Genomic DNA, 20,135 nt, shown 5'->3' with positions numbered 1-20,135 from the left:
GCCTCCGGGTGGAGAGAGGTGTGTGAGGAGGTTCTGTTTCCATGGGAAGTGTTGTCCTGAGCTCCTGTCACAGCACGAGTCCGGTAGGATCTGAAGCCAGTTCCTTCCGGGACTTCAGGGGTTCAGAGGAGTCAAAGGTCACGCACCTGCAATGAGGCACGACTGTGCATCTTAGGAGAGGACAGGAATCTGGGCAGTGCCGTTTTTGAATGAAGAGCATGACGGTTTGATGGTTTTGTTACTGAGAAATCCGCCCCCCCCCCACCCCATTACTCCTGATCTGGCCAAATCTCTTCTGATGTGTACTTCACTCCTGGCCCTCTTGGTGTATGTGCACACGTGCCATCTGAAGGCATGTGTAACCATTCACAACTTCCTGTTTCTGTCGCTCCCACATTGGAAGCCAGGAAGGAGTCTTCCGGAAGCAGACCAAGTGGTAATCCCTACTTGTCCTGCCACAGCTGTCCCTTGCCCTCCTCTGTCACCTGACTTCCCAAGGACATAAGTGTGAGAGAAGAGAAAGGATCACACTACAGAGTATGCTTAACTCCATCCCAGGTGGAACAAAAAAAAAGTCCCCGAGGCATTCCTTACCTGCTAGTGGTCCAGGCTCCAGGGACTCCTACAGCTACACAGACCACCATAGAAAGCCCACGCTGGGATACAAGGGTGCAGAGATCCCTGCCTACACAGTCAAGTGGGCGGGATCAATGGGCTAAGGACCTTGGAGAGCGCCTGCCGGCTGCTCCCCACAGCAGTGGGGCCTCCACACCAAGCCAAAAGCCAGGCTCTCCCACGCTTCATGCCTGGTCCACGTCATGAGCAATAGAGGCTGGTGATCTGTAACCCCGTCTTCTCTTCACCGTGGGCTCTCCTGAGATGGATCCGTGTGACCAAAACACACTCTGGGTTCCTTTTATGCTGAAATGCACGAGCAGAGCTTCCCCCAGTCTTGCAGTGTGTATGCTTGTGCATGCATGCGTGCGTGCGTGCGTGCATGTGTGTCTATGGAGCAAAAGTGAGATGCTTTCTCACAGAAGAAAACAGTTCTACAGGAAGAGGGGCAGGCAGACACTAGAACCCAAAAGCCTCTGCAGTTTTACAAACCTCATTCCTTTTTTTAAAGGAATGTGGCTGTTCCTCCCCGGAAAAGGTTTCTTCTAGCTGTCTGACAGGTGACTTCATTTTTGACAGTCCTACCCTTCCCATCTGGGGAAGGGCTGTGTCTGCATTCACCGTGGCCATCGAGGAGGCACTGCATTCCGCCATCTCGAAGCCTGGTCACTGGTTACCTCTAAACGTCCCCAGTAGACCACAGGGATGGCGCTCTTGTCTGTCCCTCACCCTTTCTGCACAGACGCCTTGCACCAGCAGGTGATCTGACATTTACTGAACTAACTAGAATGGATGTGGAGGTCGGGCTCCTTTCCTGACGGCGTGGATAAGTAATTTGGTCCGTGGGACAGAAGAAATGAGCGGGAAGTTCGGGAAAGTGAAGGCAGAGAATGGAAGGTGCTCATGACCTGGCTGGGCCTCGCCACCCTCGCTCCCAGTCAGGAAGGTGGAGAGACTCAAAACAAACACTGACCCAAACACATCGCTACTTCCTTTGTTAGCTTATAGAAGGAAAGTGTGGGCTAGTGAGCCTCAGTCCCAGGGCTTGCCCAGCGCCCTCCCGTGAGCTGCCTGTCATGCCCTGTCGTTTTCTCACAGGTACGAGCTGGGAGCTGCTCTCTTCATCGGCTGGGCAGGAGCCTCGCTCTGTATCATTGGCGGCGTCATATTTTGCTTTTCAATATCTGACAATAATAAATCACCCAGGTAAGAGAGAGAGATGAAAACAGCTGCTAAAAAGTGGTACACCTGTGGTTACTACCGCTGTAGCCCTTTAATACTTCATCCTGTGGTGACCCCACCCCACCCCCCCCGACCAGAAAATTACTTTATCGCTCCTTCATGACTGTAATTTTGCTACTGTTTATGAACTATAATGTAAATATTTTTTGGAGACAGAAAGATAGAAGTTTGCCAAAGGGGCCTCAACCCACAGGTTGAGAACCACCGAGCTGTATGATTTCTAAATCATTACATATGGGGCAAGTTACACACAATTTGTGACTCTTATGAGAAGTAACTGTGGGAAAGGGTTAGGGACAGGTATTATTTTTAAAGCTCTCCCTGCTGTGTTCAAAGGCTGCTTCTGTAACTGGGAGGCCAAGCCCGAGTGTAAAGGCCTGCTTTCTGTGTCGACGTCACCGTAATTTTAACGTCGGCAGGGATCGATGAAGGCCTCTAGGAAACCTCAGTTTAGGAAAATGAGCATTAAAAATAGTTTTGAGAAAGGTTATTGGAACAAGTAACTACTGAGTTGCCTCTACAGAGTCTCTCCTCACGCAGGCTGGTGGGCAGAGGAGGGAGGAGAGCTAACCAGAGGAGGAGTGAACGCTAAGCGGCCGGCAACAGGGTTTTCACCCGTTTCTCTTTTGCCCTGCTGTAGAGCAGAATCAAGTCAAGTATGCTTTACCTTTCAGAATGGGCTACACGTACAACGGACCCACGTCTGTCACGTCTTCCCGGACCAAGTATCATGGCGGAGAAGGGGATTTTAAATCCACAGGCCCTTCAAAACAGTTTGATAAGAACGCTTATGTCTAAAGGAGCTCCTGATGAGTTGAGTCTTGAAACCGAACTGTTCACGCAATGATCCTTCTGGGGGCCCTCCCGTAATTGCCGCTTCCGCTTGGTTTTTTAAAATATGAATTTGAAGACTGTTGATTGGACGGATGTAAATGTTCTTATAGCTATATGCTAATCATTTTCTGTTGTGCCTTTCTATAAGGAAAATAAACAGGTTATTTACAGGATCTGCATATTTTATACCCTTAGAACACATGGACGCTTAGTTCAAAGGCTCAGGAAATGTTGGGGTGAGGGTCACTTTGATCTTTGGTACGCTGAGAGCTTCCCTCGTCCCATCCACACGTTAGGCAGAAGTGTGTCAGCAATGGTGGCTTGTGAACGGGACTGGGGACAAGTTTGAGACTATTCATTAGGTGTCCCAGTTAAGCAGTCACGTTGTTACCTGCCATGTAGTCTCTCGCCTTCTAGTTTCTTAGGCCTGTCTGTCAGGACCGCCATTCACGACCATGGCTCAAGAAAGGACTACTGAGGCCAAGCTGTCATTGTCCTTTATGTGGCTCATAGACCACAAGGGTTGTCTGACACCCTGAGGTGAGCTGGGCCCTGGCTGTGGTTGAATCCAAAGCCAGCTGAGGAAGTAGCGGGGAGGTTGGGCTATGTGGTGCCTGCCGCTCTCAGTTCCTGGGTGTCTCCTGAGTCCTGCACATAGCACTCACTAGGTCACTGAGACACTGGCCAGTTTTCAAGACAGGGATCCCTTGGCTGGCCTGCAAACCACCTGCCCACAAAGGCAGCCCTCATCACCATTCCTACACAGCTTGTGTGCCCCAACTCACTCACACCCCCAGCGCCCTTGGTGGCGGCTACTTTCCTCCTCCTGCATATGCAGCTAAGCAAAGTGGAGTGGAAAGGGGAAGTCGTGAGCCTCTGAGTGACAGGGCCAGGGCGTGAGCTGATATCAGTTGTAGGGATCCCGCACCTGCGTCAAGGGCTACAAATCGTCCGGGATGAATCACACTGGTGCCACGTGACTTTCCCAAAGAGCGAATGATTGAAAAGGAAAAAGAAAAATCACATTGTTTGCAGGAACCCAATGGAAAGAAAAAAAAGTTTTAAAAACTGTTTTTAAAAATACAATTAAAAAATTTTAAATGCCATACCTTGTTAATACTTGAAATATTTTTTTCATGAGTACCACAGACCAGTGTGGAAACAGCACTGTGAAGGTATTACATCTAAAGTGATTGTTCTTCTTCAGCTGGGCTGGTGAAGAAAGCAGAGGGATAGGATATAGGGAGGGTAGGGGAGAAAGGGATGGGTGGTATTGGGCGGGGCCATACGGTCTGGCTACAGAAGAAAGAATAAATCAAACAGAATGGGGACAAAGGAAACAAAACTAAACAGAGAAGTTAAAGGACTGAGTCTTGTGACCAAAATATACCAAGCTAATTCCTATGCTGGGTCTGGGCAGAGAATCATTATACAAAATATACCAAGCTAATTCCTAGGCTGGGTCTGGGCAGAGAATCATTATACTTCCCCAGCCCCAGAAATCAGACCGCGGCACATAACCCGGAGCAGGCTTTCTCTAAAGCTGTCTTCATGATTCCAAAAAGATCACATCTCAAAATTCTACCCGAATGGAGGCCTAAATCACACCCAGAACAGAAGCAAAGCCACGCAGCTCAGGCTGGGCATGGTCACACACACACACACACACACACATACCTCTAATGTCAGCTGGATCTCCGAGTTCAAGGTCAGGCTGGTCTAGGGCAGGTTGGGTTCCAAGTCAGCTGTGGCTGCCTAGTTCAGTTCTTGAAAAACAGAATAAATAAATCAACAAAAAACCATGTGTTCGATAAAAATCTGTTGAGGAAGCGAATGAGGTGCAGACTGTTCATCTCTAGCCACATCATACTCTGTCACTTCAAAAGCTTTTGGATGTCTGCAGGAAAAGCTAAACAGCAAGCCTATAGTGCCCTGTAGGAGGGTGGAAGGCGTTGTTTTCATGGTTTGAAATGGGCACACATAGGTTTCAGGATGGCAGCCACAGTAGCCGTAGAGATTTATTCCAAGATCGGGGTGTCAGAAGCCATGGCTTTGTGTACGCCCCTTCATAAACTTAGCCGAGAAGCCATCTCCAATAAGCAGAACAGTCACAGGGTGTCATGGAAGACTTTACTGGCACTGTTGATGGATGACAGAAGACCCCAAATCAACAAGCTATTAAAATGTTATCTTTCTTTTTTTCTGAGATAGAGTCCTAATGGTACCACAAACTATAAAAACGATTTTTTAAAAAAAAAAAAAGGAAAAAAATTAAAAAAAGAAAAGAAAGCAAATGGTTTACATATAAATTTTCTGATCATTGCCGAGACCATTGTTCAAGAATATAAATTAGTTCTGAGGTATTTTATAATGGGCTGGGTACTGAAGAACACAGAAAATACACACATGTATGACTCGGGAATGGCTCATCTCTTTCTAATGATCATCTCATAAAAATCAATTGGCATTTAGAACAGTTGCACGCTATTCATAAAATATCCGAGATAAAGATTACACTGCAGAAAATAACTGGTCAGTAACAACATGCTAACAGGGCCTCAGAGCTCCGTGGGATCAAAGGTACTTCGGGGAAATGTATTTAGCATGGGCCTAGCTAATTGTTACCATTCTAGACATACTGTATACGGAAAACAACCAGTTTAACGAGGAGGGCGTCACTGGCATCTAATTCAATTTTGAAGAGACTTAACAGAATTTTGTAACATAAAAGCTACTGACGTGACAGTACAGACATATTTTAAAAAGCTACAATAATTCAAACTAAAGCCTACTATCAGTCAAAAAAAAAAAGACTTAAAAGTTAATTGAAAAAAGAATACATTTAACACTAGAGTACCGTACTGGAAAACACATTTTATGACTTAAAGGACGTCTTGCTTCTACACAGCCGACAGTCGTGTGTTGTCAAAGACGCCCTTGCTCTGAATGAGCTTCCTTGTACGGTGGGAATGCTAAGGAGTGCTGGAATCCTACAGACTGTTGGCCCATGTGCTGCTGGCTGTGGAGCGGCTCTCTGACGTGGCGCTGTGGCTACACATCCAGGATATCACTCCAGTCAGTCACAGTCACTAGGCTGCTCTTCAGGGTGCTCGGCTCGTTGTCTTGAAGTCCTGGACAAGGAGCAGGAGGGAGGGAGGGGACCTGTGGTTAAACGGGGATGCTCAGACCCTTTCAGTCTTTGCTCACCCAGTGTCTGAATCTGTTCACCTTGCCCCAGGTCCCTACAGGCTTTCGGGGAGGTTGCTAGCGCACCCACCCCCAAGTTAGCCACCTTTCTAGATCTCTTCACGGGACATGGTGGCCTGTGACCATCCATTCCGAAGCCCATGAGCTCCTGGGCAGTAGGGTCTGTGTCCTGCTTCTCTCCCCATGGCGTTCAGCATGGAGCTTGGATCCTGAGTTCTCGGCATGTCTGTGTTGTGTTATTGACTACAAGCAAATAGAAACTGGGCAGGAAAGGAATGTGCAATCCTACACAGCAATGTGAATCTCTACTTTAATATTTAGAGGTAAATGTTAAACATAGATTTTGCTGGGGCAAAAGAACTTAAATTTGAAGTTAATTTAGAGTCACGGTTTTGAGCTGTGGAAGCAGCATGCTGTGGAGAACTCCGCTCTAATTTGATTCTAGAATGTTTCTGAGAATTGCGGGGTCCTGGCACGGAAGCATTCTCCAGTTCCTCATAAGGCAATGTCTCTCAAGCAGTCTTTTGGATTTTATGAGTCCTTAGCAGAGATAACTTCACAACGGCTCTGCTGCAGACACGTTATCATGGGGCAGTGTGGCAGTTAGTGCACAGCTGACATACTCAAGAGAGAAAAGGGACAGAGCTGAGAACATCCAAAGGGGACAGGACGACCTGCTGCAGACAGGAGACATGACTGTGGGAATTCTCTGCACTGGCAGGAAGCTGCTAACAGGGACACAAAGAGGTGCCGAGGACGGTGGTAAAGACGCCCCTGTCTTAGCAGGACATCGGTAGCTAATATCTGAAGTTGTCAAATCAAGAGGCAGGTTTGAGTGCATTACTGAGAGATATGGGAATGGCTCAACGGGTAGTAAAGATGGTGAGAAATATCATGGAGGACCCTTCTGCTCATCTTACCTTTTACAACGCACAAGGATTACAAGCTGGGCATGGTGGTATAACTGGCATGGAAGATGTGAGTGTATCTTAAAGAGCTACTGTGCCATACAACACGCTATCAGGCTGTTGAAACAGTGGACTTTAGAGAAGTGAGAACTCCCCCCAGGAATCTCATGGTGGGAGAATGCAGTTCTAACAATAAGTCAGATTGTTTTTCAGGTTTAGACTAAATCCCAGGCAATGGTTGGGTCAGTGGTGGGAGGGACCAATTGCTCAGCCATGGATGTTCTCACTGGACGGCTCTGTCCCTCTTCCTAATGCAGTCACACTAAACAAATCTACTTCGTGGCCCGCGGTCAGTTTGGGTCTTTTAATTGGCTTATTGGGGATGGGTGGCTGGATCTGACTTGGTACACAATCCAATATCTGGTCACAGTAGCACACCTGTGATGCTGGTATCCAGATGTGGTGTGGGAAGACTGAAAGCAGGGCCAGCCCTGGGCTGTTCTGTGACGCAGGTGAAATCTCGTCTCAACAAGTCAAACAAGTAAAGTAAACAAAATGTGTATATGTATGCACACACACACACTCACACATGTGGGTGCACACATTTATTGACTTTGAATTTAGAAACCAGGTCTGCTGGTGGACAGGAAGCATTCCAAATTACAATGTCAACGTCATTTGTGATCCATCCCACTGACTTCAATGCTGGAAAAAAAAAAACCACCTTGGAAGAAAACCGTGGAAAGGACTTAGTAGGAGATACAGAGTCCTGGAAAACTGCAGAAAGCATGTTCTCAGCCTCGTGTAAGCTCAGTGGGGGTAATTTCTAGGGGCACCTGCACAAAGAGAGTATATATGTGGTCATCGTGAAAAATAACACTCCAATGTTTAATGAAACATTGCAGCAGAAATTAAAATAATTTGTACATTTGTGGAGTCAGTTATCAATATTCAGATATACCTTGTAATTTAAAAAAACATCAAGATCTTGGTTCTAACAACTGTGTCATTTGGTTCGGTCTGGTTTGGTTTTGGTTTTGGCTAAGTGACTCTACCACTGAGCTATGATCCTAGCCCCCAGCAGTGTGTCTGTCTGAACGTATAGAAGCATAACTAACCGCAGATACGTATAAAGCTGAAACACTCTGGGACCAAAGGCTTAGCTTGATTGCTACAGTGCTTGCAGATCAGTCCTGAGGACTTGAATTTGATCCCCAGATCTCACATTTTAAAAAGGTCACTGTTTCCCCGGCATTGAGGGAGCAGAAACAGTGACAGTCTGGCCTGCTTGGTAAGCGCCAGGCCAGCGAGAGATCCTGCCTCAAAACACAAGGGAGACTGTTCTCAGGAACAGTTCGGTGACTCCTGCCCCCACATGTACATTAATGTGCACCCACACGCACACACACCTACATACTCCAGAAAACGGTCCGTCAATAAATGGGAGTGAGGACCGCTAACCTTCTTCCTTGAATTCCCGAGGGTTCACTGGGCCCCAGGCCCTTGGCACTTGACCGGAATTTAGATCTCTTTTCACAGGTGGGGGTTCCCTCTGTTCTAGCTTTTTCTCCAAAGATTTCTCTTCCTCTAAGGATGATATGTCCCAGCCATCATCATCTCCATCTGTGCACTGAAAGAAACACAGAGAATAAACAGGGTTTCTCTGTAGCTTTGGAGCCTGTCCTGGAACTAGCTCTTGTAGACCAGTCTGGCCTCAAACTCACAGAGATCTGCCTGCCTCTGCTTCCCAAGTGCTGGGATTAAAGGTGTGTGCTACCACCACCTGGCTATAACTTGCATTTTAACAGTGCCCCTCGTTCATTTTGTGGTTTAGGTCGAGCAGCTGACACTGAACGGGAAGGTGGGAATGGCACAGGAGCCCAAATGGAGGCATCTTTCAGAGCTGCAAAGTGAATTTGAAAACCCGCATCGTGAAATTTACAGAAATCACTTCTCTTTTCCATGCCATAGATTTTTTCTTTATCAACTGTGAATTTAGAAAATTCTAGACTACAAGATGGTAGCGGGAAGAAACTCTAATCAGGGTGATTTATGTCATCCAGGAGTCCTGCAGAATGAGACCCTCACTAGAAGGAACACATTTCTGGCAAGCCTTTTTCGAGGAGAGCCATGCCATCTTGAATGATGCAGCATTTTGACAATTTTAGTTTTTTGCTTTGTGTTAACACAAAAAAAAAACAATAACTAATGAAGAATGTTCAACAGATTGTTTTGAGTCCCGTGGATGAACGGGAGTGGGAGGTGGGGGTTTAGCTACAGAACTGGAAAGGATGACCAGTACTGGAAGACCCAGTCTATACAACCAGCTAGCCAGAATGGCTACAGCTGAGTTCCGTTACAAACACTCTGGGCATTAGAACTGCTCAGAACCTTCCAGGTCTCTCCGATGATTCTGATTCCAAGGCTGGACAAATTCTTAAAGTTCCTCTTTTACTTCCAGGCATCAGAAAAATCCCTGGAGTAGATGTGGAGGCTCTGGATTCTCGCTCATGCCACTGCTGTGGTCAAAACATCTAATGTCTACAGGTGACAAACTGCACATAAGATGGGGCTGTGAGGATCTGTGCAGTGAACAGGCAAATATACTTGCACTGGAGGGCCCAGAAGTATTTCAAATTAGACAGGGAGCTGGGCTTGGAAATATGTTCAGACATCTTATTGGGTATGAGTATCTCCAATCTGAAAACTTCAAATCCAGTGTGATTCAAAATCAGAAACTTTTCTTGTGTGCATGCTTGAGGCCAGACCTAGACTCTGTAAGCTGCATCTCAAATCCTGAGAATGTCTGACGTGACGCCAGTGTTCACGAAGTTGAGCGGTTTGGGACACTACAGATTTCGGATTGCTCAATATGTACATACCTGCTGCCAGACAGGAGACTTTCTATGGGATGGTTAAAAAATGCAACACTAAGAACAAATCAGGACGAAGCATCAGCCTTCACTACATTAACTAATCACAATCGACTTTGATTCCATTATAGAATATATTTACTAATTAATTCATCCAAAGACGAACTAGTTAGCAAGTGGCTTCACCTTTAATTCTTGCAATTCTTCCTTTGTGATGAGTGTCTCAACAATATTCATTCCAGTAACTGGTTTATCCCCGTTTCCTTGGTGTAAAATCATGCTCTCAACATTTTCAGTTTGTATCTCGACAGAGGTTCCTGCAGGAGCAACAGAACACAGTCGAGAGAAGGTTTCCACAGACGGTATCACTGTCAGTTCCAAAATCCCCCAGCGGCTCCAAAGGAGTCTTAGCTTTACACACGACGATTCATCGTTCAAATAAAACTAATTGAGGCATTTTTGGGTTTGGAAAGAAGATGGGGTTGGAGAGATGACGGATGGCCCAGGGGTCAATAGCACCGCTGTTCCTACAGATAAGACCAGGACCCACATCATGAAGCTCATAACCACCTGTAACTCCAGTTCCAGGGGATCTGATGTCCTCTTGTGGCATCACACAAGCGTGCACACACGTATACACACATACATACACATAAAATTTAAAAAAAAATTAAAACTAAATACTTGTAATTCCCTTAAGAGAAGAAATCCTATGCCCAGGCATGAAGCTAATAAGTTTCCACTCAAAACAACAGTGGGTTGTCTCATTCAAATAAATATATGATATTTAATGGGTATGTAGAAAATAGTGCATTACTTTAAATGCACTCATTATATTTTCCAAAATTATATAACTATGTAGTATATTCAAATTATATGTAATATAGCTAAACCAGATATATTTAAAATCTGCTATTATAAATGATACTGAAACAATCTATGTTAAGAAGACCATTATGGCTCTGTCTCCTTTTGGAAGTGGTCAGGAATCTCACACAGGAGGCTTGTCTTTCTTGAAATCACCCTGTCGAAAGCACGGCTCATTAGGACAGCCGTTCTCAGTCAGCTAAGGTTACCAGGTTGAATTCTGTCCCTTGAGATTCCCATGCTGAGGTGCTCAGCTTAGAATGTAGTCTTTGTTGGAAGTGAAGCGGTCTTTAAGCTAGAGTGAGGTCACTGAGAGTGGTCCCACGGGCCCGGCATATGGCTTAGGCAGTAAAATGCCTGCACACAAGCATGGGGACCTGAGTTCCACCCCAGCACCCACAAAAAATCCAGGTATGCTGGCACGTGTGTGTAATCACAGTGCTGGGGGAGGTGGAGACAAGAACATCCCTGGAGCTCGACAGCCTGCTGGCCTCGTCAAATCAGTGAGCGCTGGGTTATGTAACAGACGCTGTCTCAATAAAAGAAAACAAAGATACCCAACGCGGACCTCTGTCCTTCATATGTGTACACATGTGTATGTGTGCAGCCACACACATATACACATGCATATATGCACATACATACATGCAACACACGTGCATACACTGTACACATGCATGTACATGCACTATACACACACACATGCACCACACACACAATTTAAAGAATGGTCCATGATCTATGTGAACAGTCCTTATTAAAACTAGAAACCAGGAGGCAGGCGGTGGTGGCGCACACCTTTAATCCCAGCATTCAGGAGGCAGAGGCAGGCAGAGCTCTGTGAGTTTGAGGCCAGCCTGGTCAACAAGAGCTAAAGTTCCAGGACAGGCTCCAAAGCTACAGAGAAACCCAGGCTTGAAAATCAAAAAAACAAAACGAAACAAAAACCTAGAAATCAGGACTGAGAGGAACGCACAGTGGAAGATGATACAAAGTTAGACAGGGAGAACAGAGCCACCCCAGAGAAACAGAACACACCTTCCCTGTGGCTCTCTTTAGGAAAGAACCTTGCCAACACCTTGAGTTTACTCATCCAGCCTATAGGATATGGACACAGCAAATTTCTGTTGTTCAAGTCACTCAGCTTAGGGCACTTTATTCAATCAGCTGCAGGAGGGCCACACACTCAGGTGTACTCAACTGGCTCTTCCCTGTCTACTTGAAGATGGGTTCTCTAGTGCTGCCTTTGGGACGAGCCCCACAGTTCTCACACACAGTGCCAGCTCAGATGCCAGGCTGTGGTGCCCCTGGGCACTGTCCTAAGGACACCTGAGCGGGGGTTTTCAGAGATCAAGGCTCACCTGTGGGCTTCGGGGAAACATCTGAGTCCTCCACCTCGCTTCCCTCCGTCCAGTCGGTGTCACTTTTGACAGAGCTCTTCCCAAAGTTGCTCAGATTACTTTTAGACGGCTGGAGGGTAAATAAGTCTGGGGATATGTATGCCGGGATGAAGTCCTCTTCATCCAGCTCCTCCTCCGAGCTGAAGGGCGGCGTCCTGTATAAGTCAGAACCGAAATGGGGGTGTAGGGGTGCTGTCAGAACCAACATGGGGTGTTGATTCCTCATTTCAGAATTTACCACCAGGTGTGCCTTTTTTATCTTTTTATAAATCAGTTCTTTTAATTAGCATACAATTGGCTTTATTCTGAATTTTCATACATATTTTGTTTTTGTTTTTTTCTCCCCTCCTCTACCCCAAACTCCTGCTCCTTCCCCTCCTCTCCCAAACCTCCTGTTCCTTCTTCCCCTCCTCTCCCCCAACCTCCTGCTCCCCCCGTCCTGCACTACATCTCTTCTGCTTTCCGTATCACATATATCCTGTTCCCCTCTTTTTGTTTCTCTTTTTTCCCTTCCCAATATTCCTCAATACCTCTTTTCCCCGTTAATGGATGCCTCTTCTCTAGTTTTATGAATGATACAGCAACCCCCACCCCCAACACACAAACACATACATAAAAGTTAAAACCCAGGATCTATAGTTGAGAGAAAATACCTAATATTTGTCTTTCTGAGTATGGAATATTTTGCTTAGGAGTAATTTCCTTTTCTAACCATTTTCCTGAATAAAATGGCATTGTGTACATGTACAACATATTTCTTATCCATCCATCTCTTTTTTTTTTTTTTTGGTTTTTCGAGACAGGGTTTCTCTGTGGCTTTGGTGCCTGTCCTGGAACTAGCTCTTGTAGACCAGGCTGGCCTCGAACTCACAGAGATCCGCCTGCCTCTGCCTCCTGAGTGCTGGGATTAAAGGCGTGCGCCACCACCGCCCGGCTCCACCCATCTCTTGATGGACATTTCCTGGCTAGTGGACATGTATGTGGATGTCTCTCTGTGTGGAACTTGGAGTCCTTTGGGTATGTGCTTAGAAGTGGGACAGCTGGGTCCTATGAAACTTCTATTTTTAGCTTCTTGAGACTCCTCCACAGTGATTCCATGTGGTTACCTTTTGGAGTGACACAGACCTCCTCAGGTAATACCCAGAAAGCACAACAAAGGGAACCCTACTGGACCCACAGACAAGGAGGCAGTGAAGCCAGAACCTTGTGCAACCCAGATCTGCTGACCCTGACACAGAGTTCTTAAAATGGACTGAAGTCCCCTAAGCCCAGATGTAAACCGTCTCAGTATGCTTAGCTCTTAAATGCTGAAGGAAAAACTTCTCAGTCAACAGAAGACATCTCCACACTCAAACTAAACTATCACGTAAAATTCCACTACTTCTGACTCAGGGCTTGCCATCGCGAGGTCAGAATAGGATTTGTCTGTTTGAAGAACACGAGTAGAAAGCCTGAGTTCCACGCATCACATCTGCCTGTGCACACTGGGTCAGACGTATACACCTGAGTTCCACGCATCACATCTGCCTGTGCACACTGGGTCAGACGTATACACCTGAGTTCCACGCATCACATCTGCCTGTGCACACTGGGTCAGTCGTATACACCTGAGTTCCATGCATCACATCTGCCTGTGCACACTGGGTCAGTCGTATACACCTGAGTTCCATGCATCACATCTGCCTGTGCACACTGGGTCAGTCGTATACACCTGAGTTCCATGCATCACATCTGCCTGTGCACACTGGGTCAGTTGTATCCATCCCACGAAACAGAGCTCCACTATGAGGTTATATTTATGAAAAGATGAACCATTATTTCTCTATTTTATGATGCCCCAGAGAAGAGTCTTTATGGTGTTGACATCTCCAGACGCGGGCAAGAGGATGACATTCAACAAGAGAAAATTAGCATCATCCAGAACTAATAACAGAAGCACATCGGTCATTTATTGAGTGCCCATAAGTGCCAAGATCCTTTTATATGTTCTCATTTAATTTGCAAAATGATGCTAAGCCAGGTGTGGTAGCCCATGCTGTAATCCCAGTAATTAGGCAGGGACAGGAGCATCTCTGTGCCTTCAAGGCCAGTGTAGTCAGAGAGAGGTCCAGAACAGCCAGAGCTTCATAGTAAGACCTTGTCTAAAAAAACAAACCAACATCAGAAAAAATTATTCTGAAAACAAGAAAGTGTCACATATTACAGAATTTTTTAAAAAAATTAGATCAAAAAGAGCACTTGATGAATATCAGCTGCTGAGCGAGTGGGCAAAGATTCTTATCATTTCAGGGCCCAGCGGGAGGCAGGCTGGAGTCGCCTTTGCCATTACAGGAGCCAGAAACAGAAATGGCCCCTGACCCCTATGTGATCATGGATCCAGCCACCGAAACACCATCCGCTGTATTTCAATGTGCGTGTTAAAAAATTACACTGGGGAAGGCTGTATAGAACGACTCAGGGGTGGTCCTTTTTCTTCATGGAGGCCATGATGTGGTGAACCGAGTGACAGGGTGGCTGAAGGGTGTGTCGCAAATAACAGACCATGAAGGACTAGGACAGCAATCCTGATGAGAAACCCCCGTGGCTTCTCTTAACCACAGTGAACCCCAACTCTACCACTAGAGGAATGCTCAGAAACTTTATATCCATCCCTGACACCCCCGGAACCCCGCCCAGCACTCACTTGGTAGATGAAAACTTTCTGAGGAAATGATTTTCTTTGGTACTTTTCTTAAATCTAAAAAAAAAAAAAAAAATAGAGGAAGACAAAAAAAATTTCTAAAGCAAGTAAGTAAATAATATTGCCAACACATATGTCTATGGAAACCACAAAAGTCTGTTACCAACCCGAGACTACACAGAAGTTGTGGATGGGATTCACTGCTACGGACTCGTGTTTGTAACCCACCAGACCTAGAGTGCGGTGACATCTGGAGGCAGGGCTTTGGAAACTACTGGAATAAATGGAGTCAAAGGGTTGGGTCCCCATGAAGGGATTACTACCTGTGGTGGTCTGAATGAAAATGGCCCCCATCAGCTCAAATGTTTGGGTGTTTGGTCCCCACTGGACCTGTTTGGGAAGATTAGGAGGTGTGGCCTTCTTGGAGGAGGTGTGTCACTTTGACACCCTGATTCTGAACGTCCAGCCTCCAAAATAAACTCCTCTTGTTTCAGGGACCCAGTCCATGAAGTATTATTATAGCAACTTCAGTTGGATAAGACAAACAATCATATATATATAAATATATATATATATATGATATATATGTGTGTGTATACATATGTATACATATATATGTATACACACACATATATACATATATATACATATATATATATATATTTATATTTGAAAATACTCACTTTGGGACAGCCACCTTATCGGTAAACACGGTCCTCTGTCTGATCAATGGTCTGCCTTGCGGGGGAAGCTGGGAGGCTTTGGGGCCTTCTTCAGCTGGCAAAGTGGTCATGGGAGGGACATTGTATCTATCTGGAAGAGAAGCATCTTTCATGAGTCTCCATCGCCTCTGTGATAAAGTGAAAAGCCAAAGTAAATAGCACGATGTTATCCACAGTGTCACTGGAGAGAACAAGCCTGCTTCTCGGGTTGGGATCCAGACTCAGGGCTTCATTATTATTGTTTGTTCTTAGATTTTTTTTCTTTTTCTGGGAGAATCTCTTGTAACCCTGCTTGGACTCGAATATGCTACATAACTAAGAAGGACTGTAAAGTCCTGGTCCACCTGCCCTTACCTCCTGAGTGCTAGGATTATAGGGAAATTATCCACCCCAAAGTAGGAATCTTTCTTTCAAGATAAAAGTATAACCTAAGACCCAGCATTTTAAGTACAGACAGTAAGGAAGTCGTTAGTGCCAAAGTTTGCAAACATTTAAAATTATAAAAAGGTTGTTAGAATTTAGCTCCCATTTGTAGCCATGAAGTGCCAGGTGGTAGCAGCAGGCTTACCTGAAGATAGTGACACTTTCTCCTCGATTTTGCAGGTCAGCTGATGCTCGAGGGATTCTCGAATTTGCTGAATGTCGGGCATTTGTTTTGCTAGATCATGTCTAGCTACCTGCATGGCTTTCAGTGATTTGGTCAAGATCTCGCAGGAAATGCCGTGTATCTCCTGAAGGAATAAGATGTCACGTCAATCTGTTATCATTATCCTCGGATGTTTTTCATTTGTAGACACGTGTCGGCATTAACTCTGTTCTTCTGGGGCCCAGGGTCATTTAAGGTAGGGGATGGGGATGCTCCAGCATATAATATACCCTTCTGATTCCAAAAGGACCTTGCAGTACAGTTGTGCCTGTTTATGACTGTTGTGTGACCAGCGGCAAACAAGCAAGACTAGAGGAATTCTGAGAGAGAGCCTGCCAGAGGCTCTGACCTCCAGGGAGGCTGGGGTGGGAGGCTGAGCTGTGCTTGTAGGAAGGGTGGAGATGAACAAATGGAAATAAGAAGCAGTTTCCAGATGTCCGGGCACTGGGGATACCTTGGGAGGAAGACAGGACCTTAGGATAGAGTTAGCCAAAGCATCTCCCACAGGCTAATGCGACAAAGGCCTGGGACCAAAGAGAAACCTAAATGCCAGCCTGGAAAGCTCAGCAGTCATCCCCACAGGGACAGGAAAGCCATCAGAGTTGACTTTCCATCAGGAACTAGAGGAATCAAAGGGGTGACCCGAGGAACTCTGGGTCCGACGGGAATCTCGTCAGAAAAAGGCACTTAAACGTTAGTTACTTAACGGTAGTGTTTCACCCATGAACTCATCTCCCATCTTCACTGCCTTCTCCCCGACTTCCCCCTTTCTTCTGAGTTCCCCACCCCAGCAGTGGCCTCGCCACCTCACGTGGTTGCCCAGGAGAGACGTTTCTGTCAGATAAGTGCCACGTCCAAGTTTCCCGTCCCCTGTCATTCACCTGATCTACCCAACTTCTGTCTATCGTTCCAGAGGGTCAAAGCCTTCCCATATTTCTGTGACCCAGCTTAATGTCCGCCTTCCACACCCTGTAGTGGGTGGAAGGATCTAATGTTATACAGCTGTCAGCCTTCCTAATTAGCACATAGAATTTCCAACAGTTCCGCAGGATTCCAGTGATTGTTGATCTGGAACTGGGAGGGTTTTTATAAAGTTCAACAGAAAGCAAGAACAGGAAGAATTACCAAAATGTTTCAAGCAGCAAGACTAGGGAAAGCATGCCCATGGGAGACAGAAAAATACATGGCTGGTCTAAGTCGGTCTGTGTGGTATTGCGCAAATGAATAAAGAATGAATATGGCTGGGCAGCGGTGGTGCAAACATTAATCCCAGCACTCGGGAGGCAGGAGCAGGCAGATCTCTGAGCTTGAGGCCAGTCTGGTCTACAGAATGAGTTCCAGGACAGCCAGGGCTACACAGAGAACCCTGTCTTGAAACTAACTAACTAACTAACTAACTAATTAATAAATATGGCAAAGTAACTGAATGTCCAAAGCAGATGCAAATGCACACATGGAGTTTCTACATAATAAAAGAATTATTTCAAATGGAAATGATATCAGGACAGCTGCTTCAAATGAAAGTAAAGCTAAACTTTTCTAATTCTGAAAACACCCCCACACAACAACCCCGAAACCAGGAAACAAACAAACAAACGTGTCTCCAAACACTAGGAGAAAAACCATAGATAAAGCTCTGATTAAATTAAAACTCCCAAAACCCATAGAGACAGCAAACACGAAAACTTAGACTCGAGAGCGTCTGCATGGGACTGGGGACACTGCACAAATGTCTCTGATTCCCACTGCCCAGTGTGGCTAAAAACCCACAAACAGTCTGAGAAATTAGAGACCGGCAATACTAAGACTTGGTTAAAGACATAGAGCAACTGAACCCTTCTGCCCCTTTAGGGTGAGTGTGGACTGGAACACTTAAGGAAATGGTTCGGGAGCAGCTATGAGGATAAACATGTCTGTCACTTGACCCAGCAATGTCACCCCTAGACATACCTCCAGGAAAAGGACATTTACTTTGATGTTCTATGCTCACACCAGAGCACATGCTCACAACTTAATAGCTAAAAGAGTCCACAAGGGAACCTGGCATTTCCATGCTCAAGAAGAGAGATAAAACTGCACAGTATTCAACTCAGCGCTGCGGTGAGGGAACCGAAGAACAGACCACTGGTGCGTGAAACAGACACGGACCACACGGCCTAGAGCATCATTGAAGGCCAGGTGCAGGAGACTGCACAGATGTGCTTCCACCTCCGTGAGGCCCAAGAACAAGGAGACTCGGCCACAACACCTGTCACGTCTTGTTGGAGAGAGCTTGTTGGAGGAGGTAAGGGGACCTTCTAGGGTACTAGAAATGCCCAACGTTATCATCTGAGTGGTGGTTATAATTCTCTCACGCAAACCCATCCACGTGCCTATAAATGCATACACATTAACATACAAACGTGGAGATACACAATGTATCCATATGTTTACTCAAATACATGTATATGCATGTACATGGATGAACATATGGTTCTATGCAAGCGTATGTATACATACACAGCTATATCCACACATATGTCTATACACAAACAGCTGTGACATATAGCTACATACACATGTATTGATACATATCCACACACCACACCCATCTACCACGTATAAGCATTCATATGGGTATAATATACATTCATGCTTACACATATATGTTCATATGTGTATGTTTACATGCATTTGTGTTTACCTGCACACAAATAAATTCATCAAATTGTTAGGATTTATACACTTAGTGTGTTCTAATAAATAATTTTAAAAGCACAAAGGGTTTACATGTAAGGTGTGGGACTGAGATTATTCAATCTGGTTTCAAGATGGAACCTAATTCAGCTGCACATTCATTCATCATTTACAAAGTTCTGGTTTCACAATGAGCAGTGATTTGAGGTGACATCAGGATGCATTATTTGGAATATATCAATGCACTCTGAGCACCCACACAGGCTCCAGCTCTGGCTCTGGCATTACTAGCTAGTCAAGTCACCTCATCTTTACACAAAACAAGTAACACCACCATTTAGTCTAAGTTGTATTCCCCTGTGTGTAAATAAGTTTGTATTTGTTAAGGCCTTAGAATCGCCCCAGGTAGCATATGCCACCCGGAGCTCTGCTAGCCTGGGTCTCAGCATGCAGTCTGGAGCTAAGGTACTTTCTTCTCTTCAGTCATGCCTCATTTGGGAAATGGGACGTAACAGGCAAACGCTCAGAACATGAACTAACGTACTGCGTTAATCCCAAGGTTCCTCAGCTTCTTCCCCAGCTCCTTCTCCAAGTTTGTCCTCAGCCCCTTTGAGGAGAGGTTGCCCTTCCAAGTTTTCCTTAGATGTGTCTTCTTACTTGATTTCTGGTCATTTTCTCGTCCTGAATCAAGGTATCAGTAAAAAGTAGGTGTAAAGAGAATTATGCAAACTTATTCTAAGTGGGAAATGACAGCATACAACTTCAAGTTAGAAAGTAAACATCTGTAAGGATTTTAAGGTTTGGGATATTTTATAACCGTAAGGATCTTAGTGTTTAAAACTGTCTGCCTCAGGACTTAGTGACTTCTAAGACTACTGATTGTTTACCCAAATTATAATTAATCAACCTAAGAAATAGTCATATATTTTTAGTGTTTAATCAATGAGAATATTTCCCCAACAGTTCATTTCTAAGCCTAGTTAGAATTTATCTTATGAAGATAAAATGTCTAATTTATTTAAATTTTTAAGTTTTAAGAAGATAGATTTAGTACATGCTAAGTACACATAAAACTTGTGATTATGCTCCCCTTCAAAGTCTTTACCAAAAGTGCAAAAAAAAAAAAAAACCTATGATTAAAACAAAACAAGACAGAAAGCCAAACAATGAAAAATAAATCAATAAAACCCAGGCCGTTTTTCCATCCCCAACCTCACCTTTTCCCTTCCCTTCGTGGTAGGGGAGTGGAGCGGGTAGCGGCAGCCTCGGCTCACCCTGGTCTACTTTTACTGCCTACTTTTTTTTTTTTAAATGTCTAGTTCAAGAGAGCTTGGAACAGGGTCCGAATAGCACGTTTCACAGTGAAGGTCAGTCTGCCCAAGGTAGCTTAAGACCCGACTCAAGAGACCCAATAGCTGGCAGACTGTCCAAAGCCAGATGTGATACAAGTCTGGCAAATAGCCTA

At 45.2% G+C, this 20,135-nt stretch overlaps 2 protein-coding genes across 7 annotated transcripts in view; one reads left to right on the top strand and one right to left on the bottom strand.

Annotated features, from left to right (window-relative positions):
* Cldn10 (claudin 10) overlaps window positions 1-2,655 on the top strand; it is a 77,033-nt gene extending 74,378 nt beyond the window's left edge. For 3 of the 6 annotated variants that reach the window (XM_038310509.1, XM_038310507.1, XM_038310508.1), the window contains 2 exons: window positions 1,714-1,821; window positions 2,532-2,655. In XM_038310509.1, coding sequence (XP_038166437.1) covers window positions 1,714-1,821; window positions 2,532-2,655 — 232 coding nt within the window. The remainder of the gene's footprint in view (window positions 1-1,713; window positions 1,822-2,531) is intronic. The other 3 variants (XM_038310512.1, XM_038310511.1, XM_038310510.1) reach the window with 1 other exon arrangement.
* A 2,339-nt stretch (window positions 2,656-4,994) lies between these two features.
* The window catches only part of Dzip1 (DAZ interacting zinc finger protein 1), a 47,033-nt gene continuing 31,892 nt past the window's right edge, over window positions 4,995-20,135 (bottom strand). The window contains exons 16-23 of the mRNA XM_038310210.1: window positions 19,215-19,351; window positions 15,917-16,079; window positions 15,310-15,439; window positions 14,630-14,683; window positions 11,908-12,101; window positions 9,866-9,996; window positions 8,268-8,436; window positions 4,995-5,822 (exon numbers count right to left, since the gene is read on the bottom strand). Of these exons, the coding sequence (XP_038166138.1) occupies window positions 5,743-5,822; window positions 8,268-8,436; window positions 9,866-9,996; window positions 11,908-12,101; window positions 14,630-14,683; window positions 15,310-15,439; window positions 15,917-16,079; window positions 19,215-19,351 (1,058 nt within the window). The 3' untranslated portion in view covers window positions 4,995-5,742. The remainder of the gene's footprint in view (window positions 5,823-8,267; window positions 8,437-9,865; window positions 9,997-11,907; window positions 12,102-14,629; window positions 14,684-15,309; window positions 15,440-15,916; window positions 16,080-19,214; window positions 19,352-20,135) is intronic.

This window comes from Arvicola amphibius, chromosome 13, assembly GCF_903992535.2.
Source record: "Arvicola amphibius chromosome 13, mArvAmp1.2, whole genome shotgun sequence".
NCBI classification, from domain to species: domain Eukaryota; kingdom Metazoa; phylum Chordata; class Mammalia; order Rodentia; family Cricetidae; genus Arvicola; species Arvicola amphibius.
Note: the sequence above shows the minus strand (reverse complement) of the source record. Positions and strands in the feature narration are given on the sequence as shown.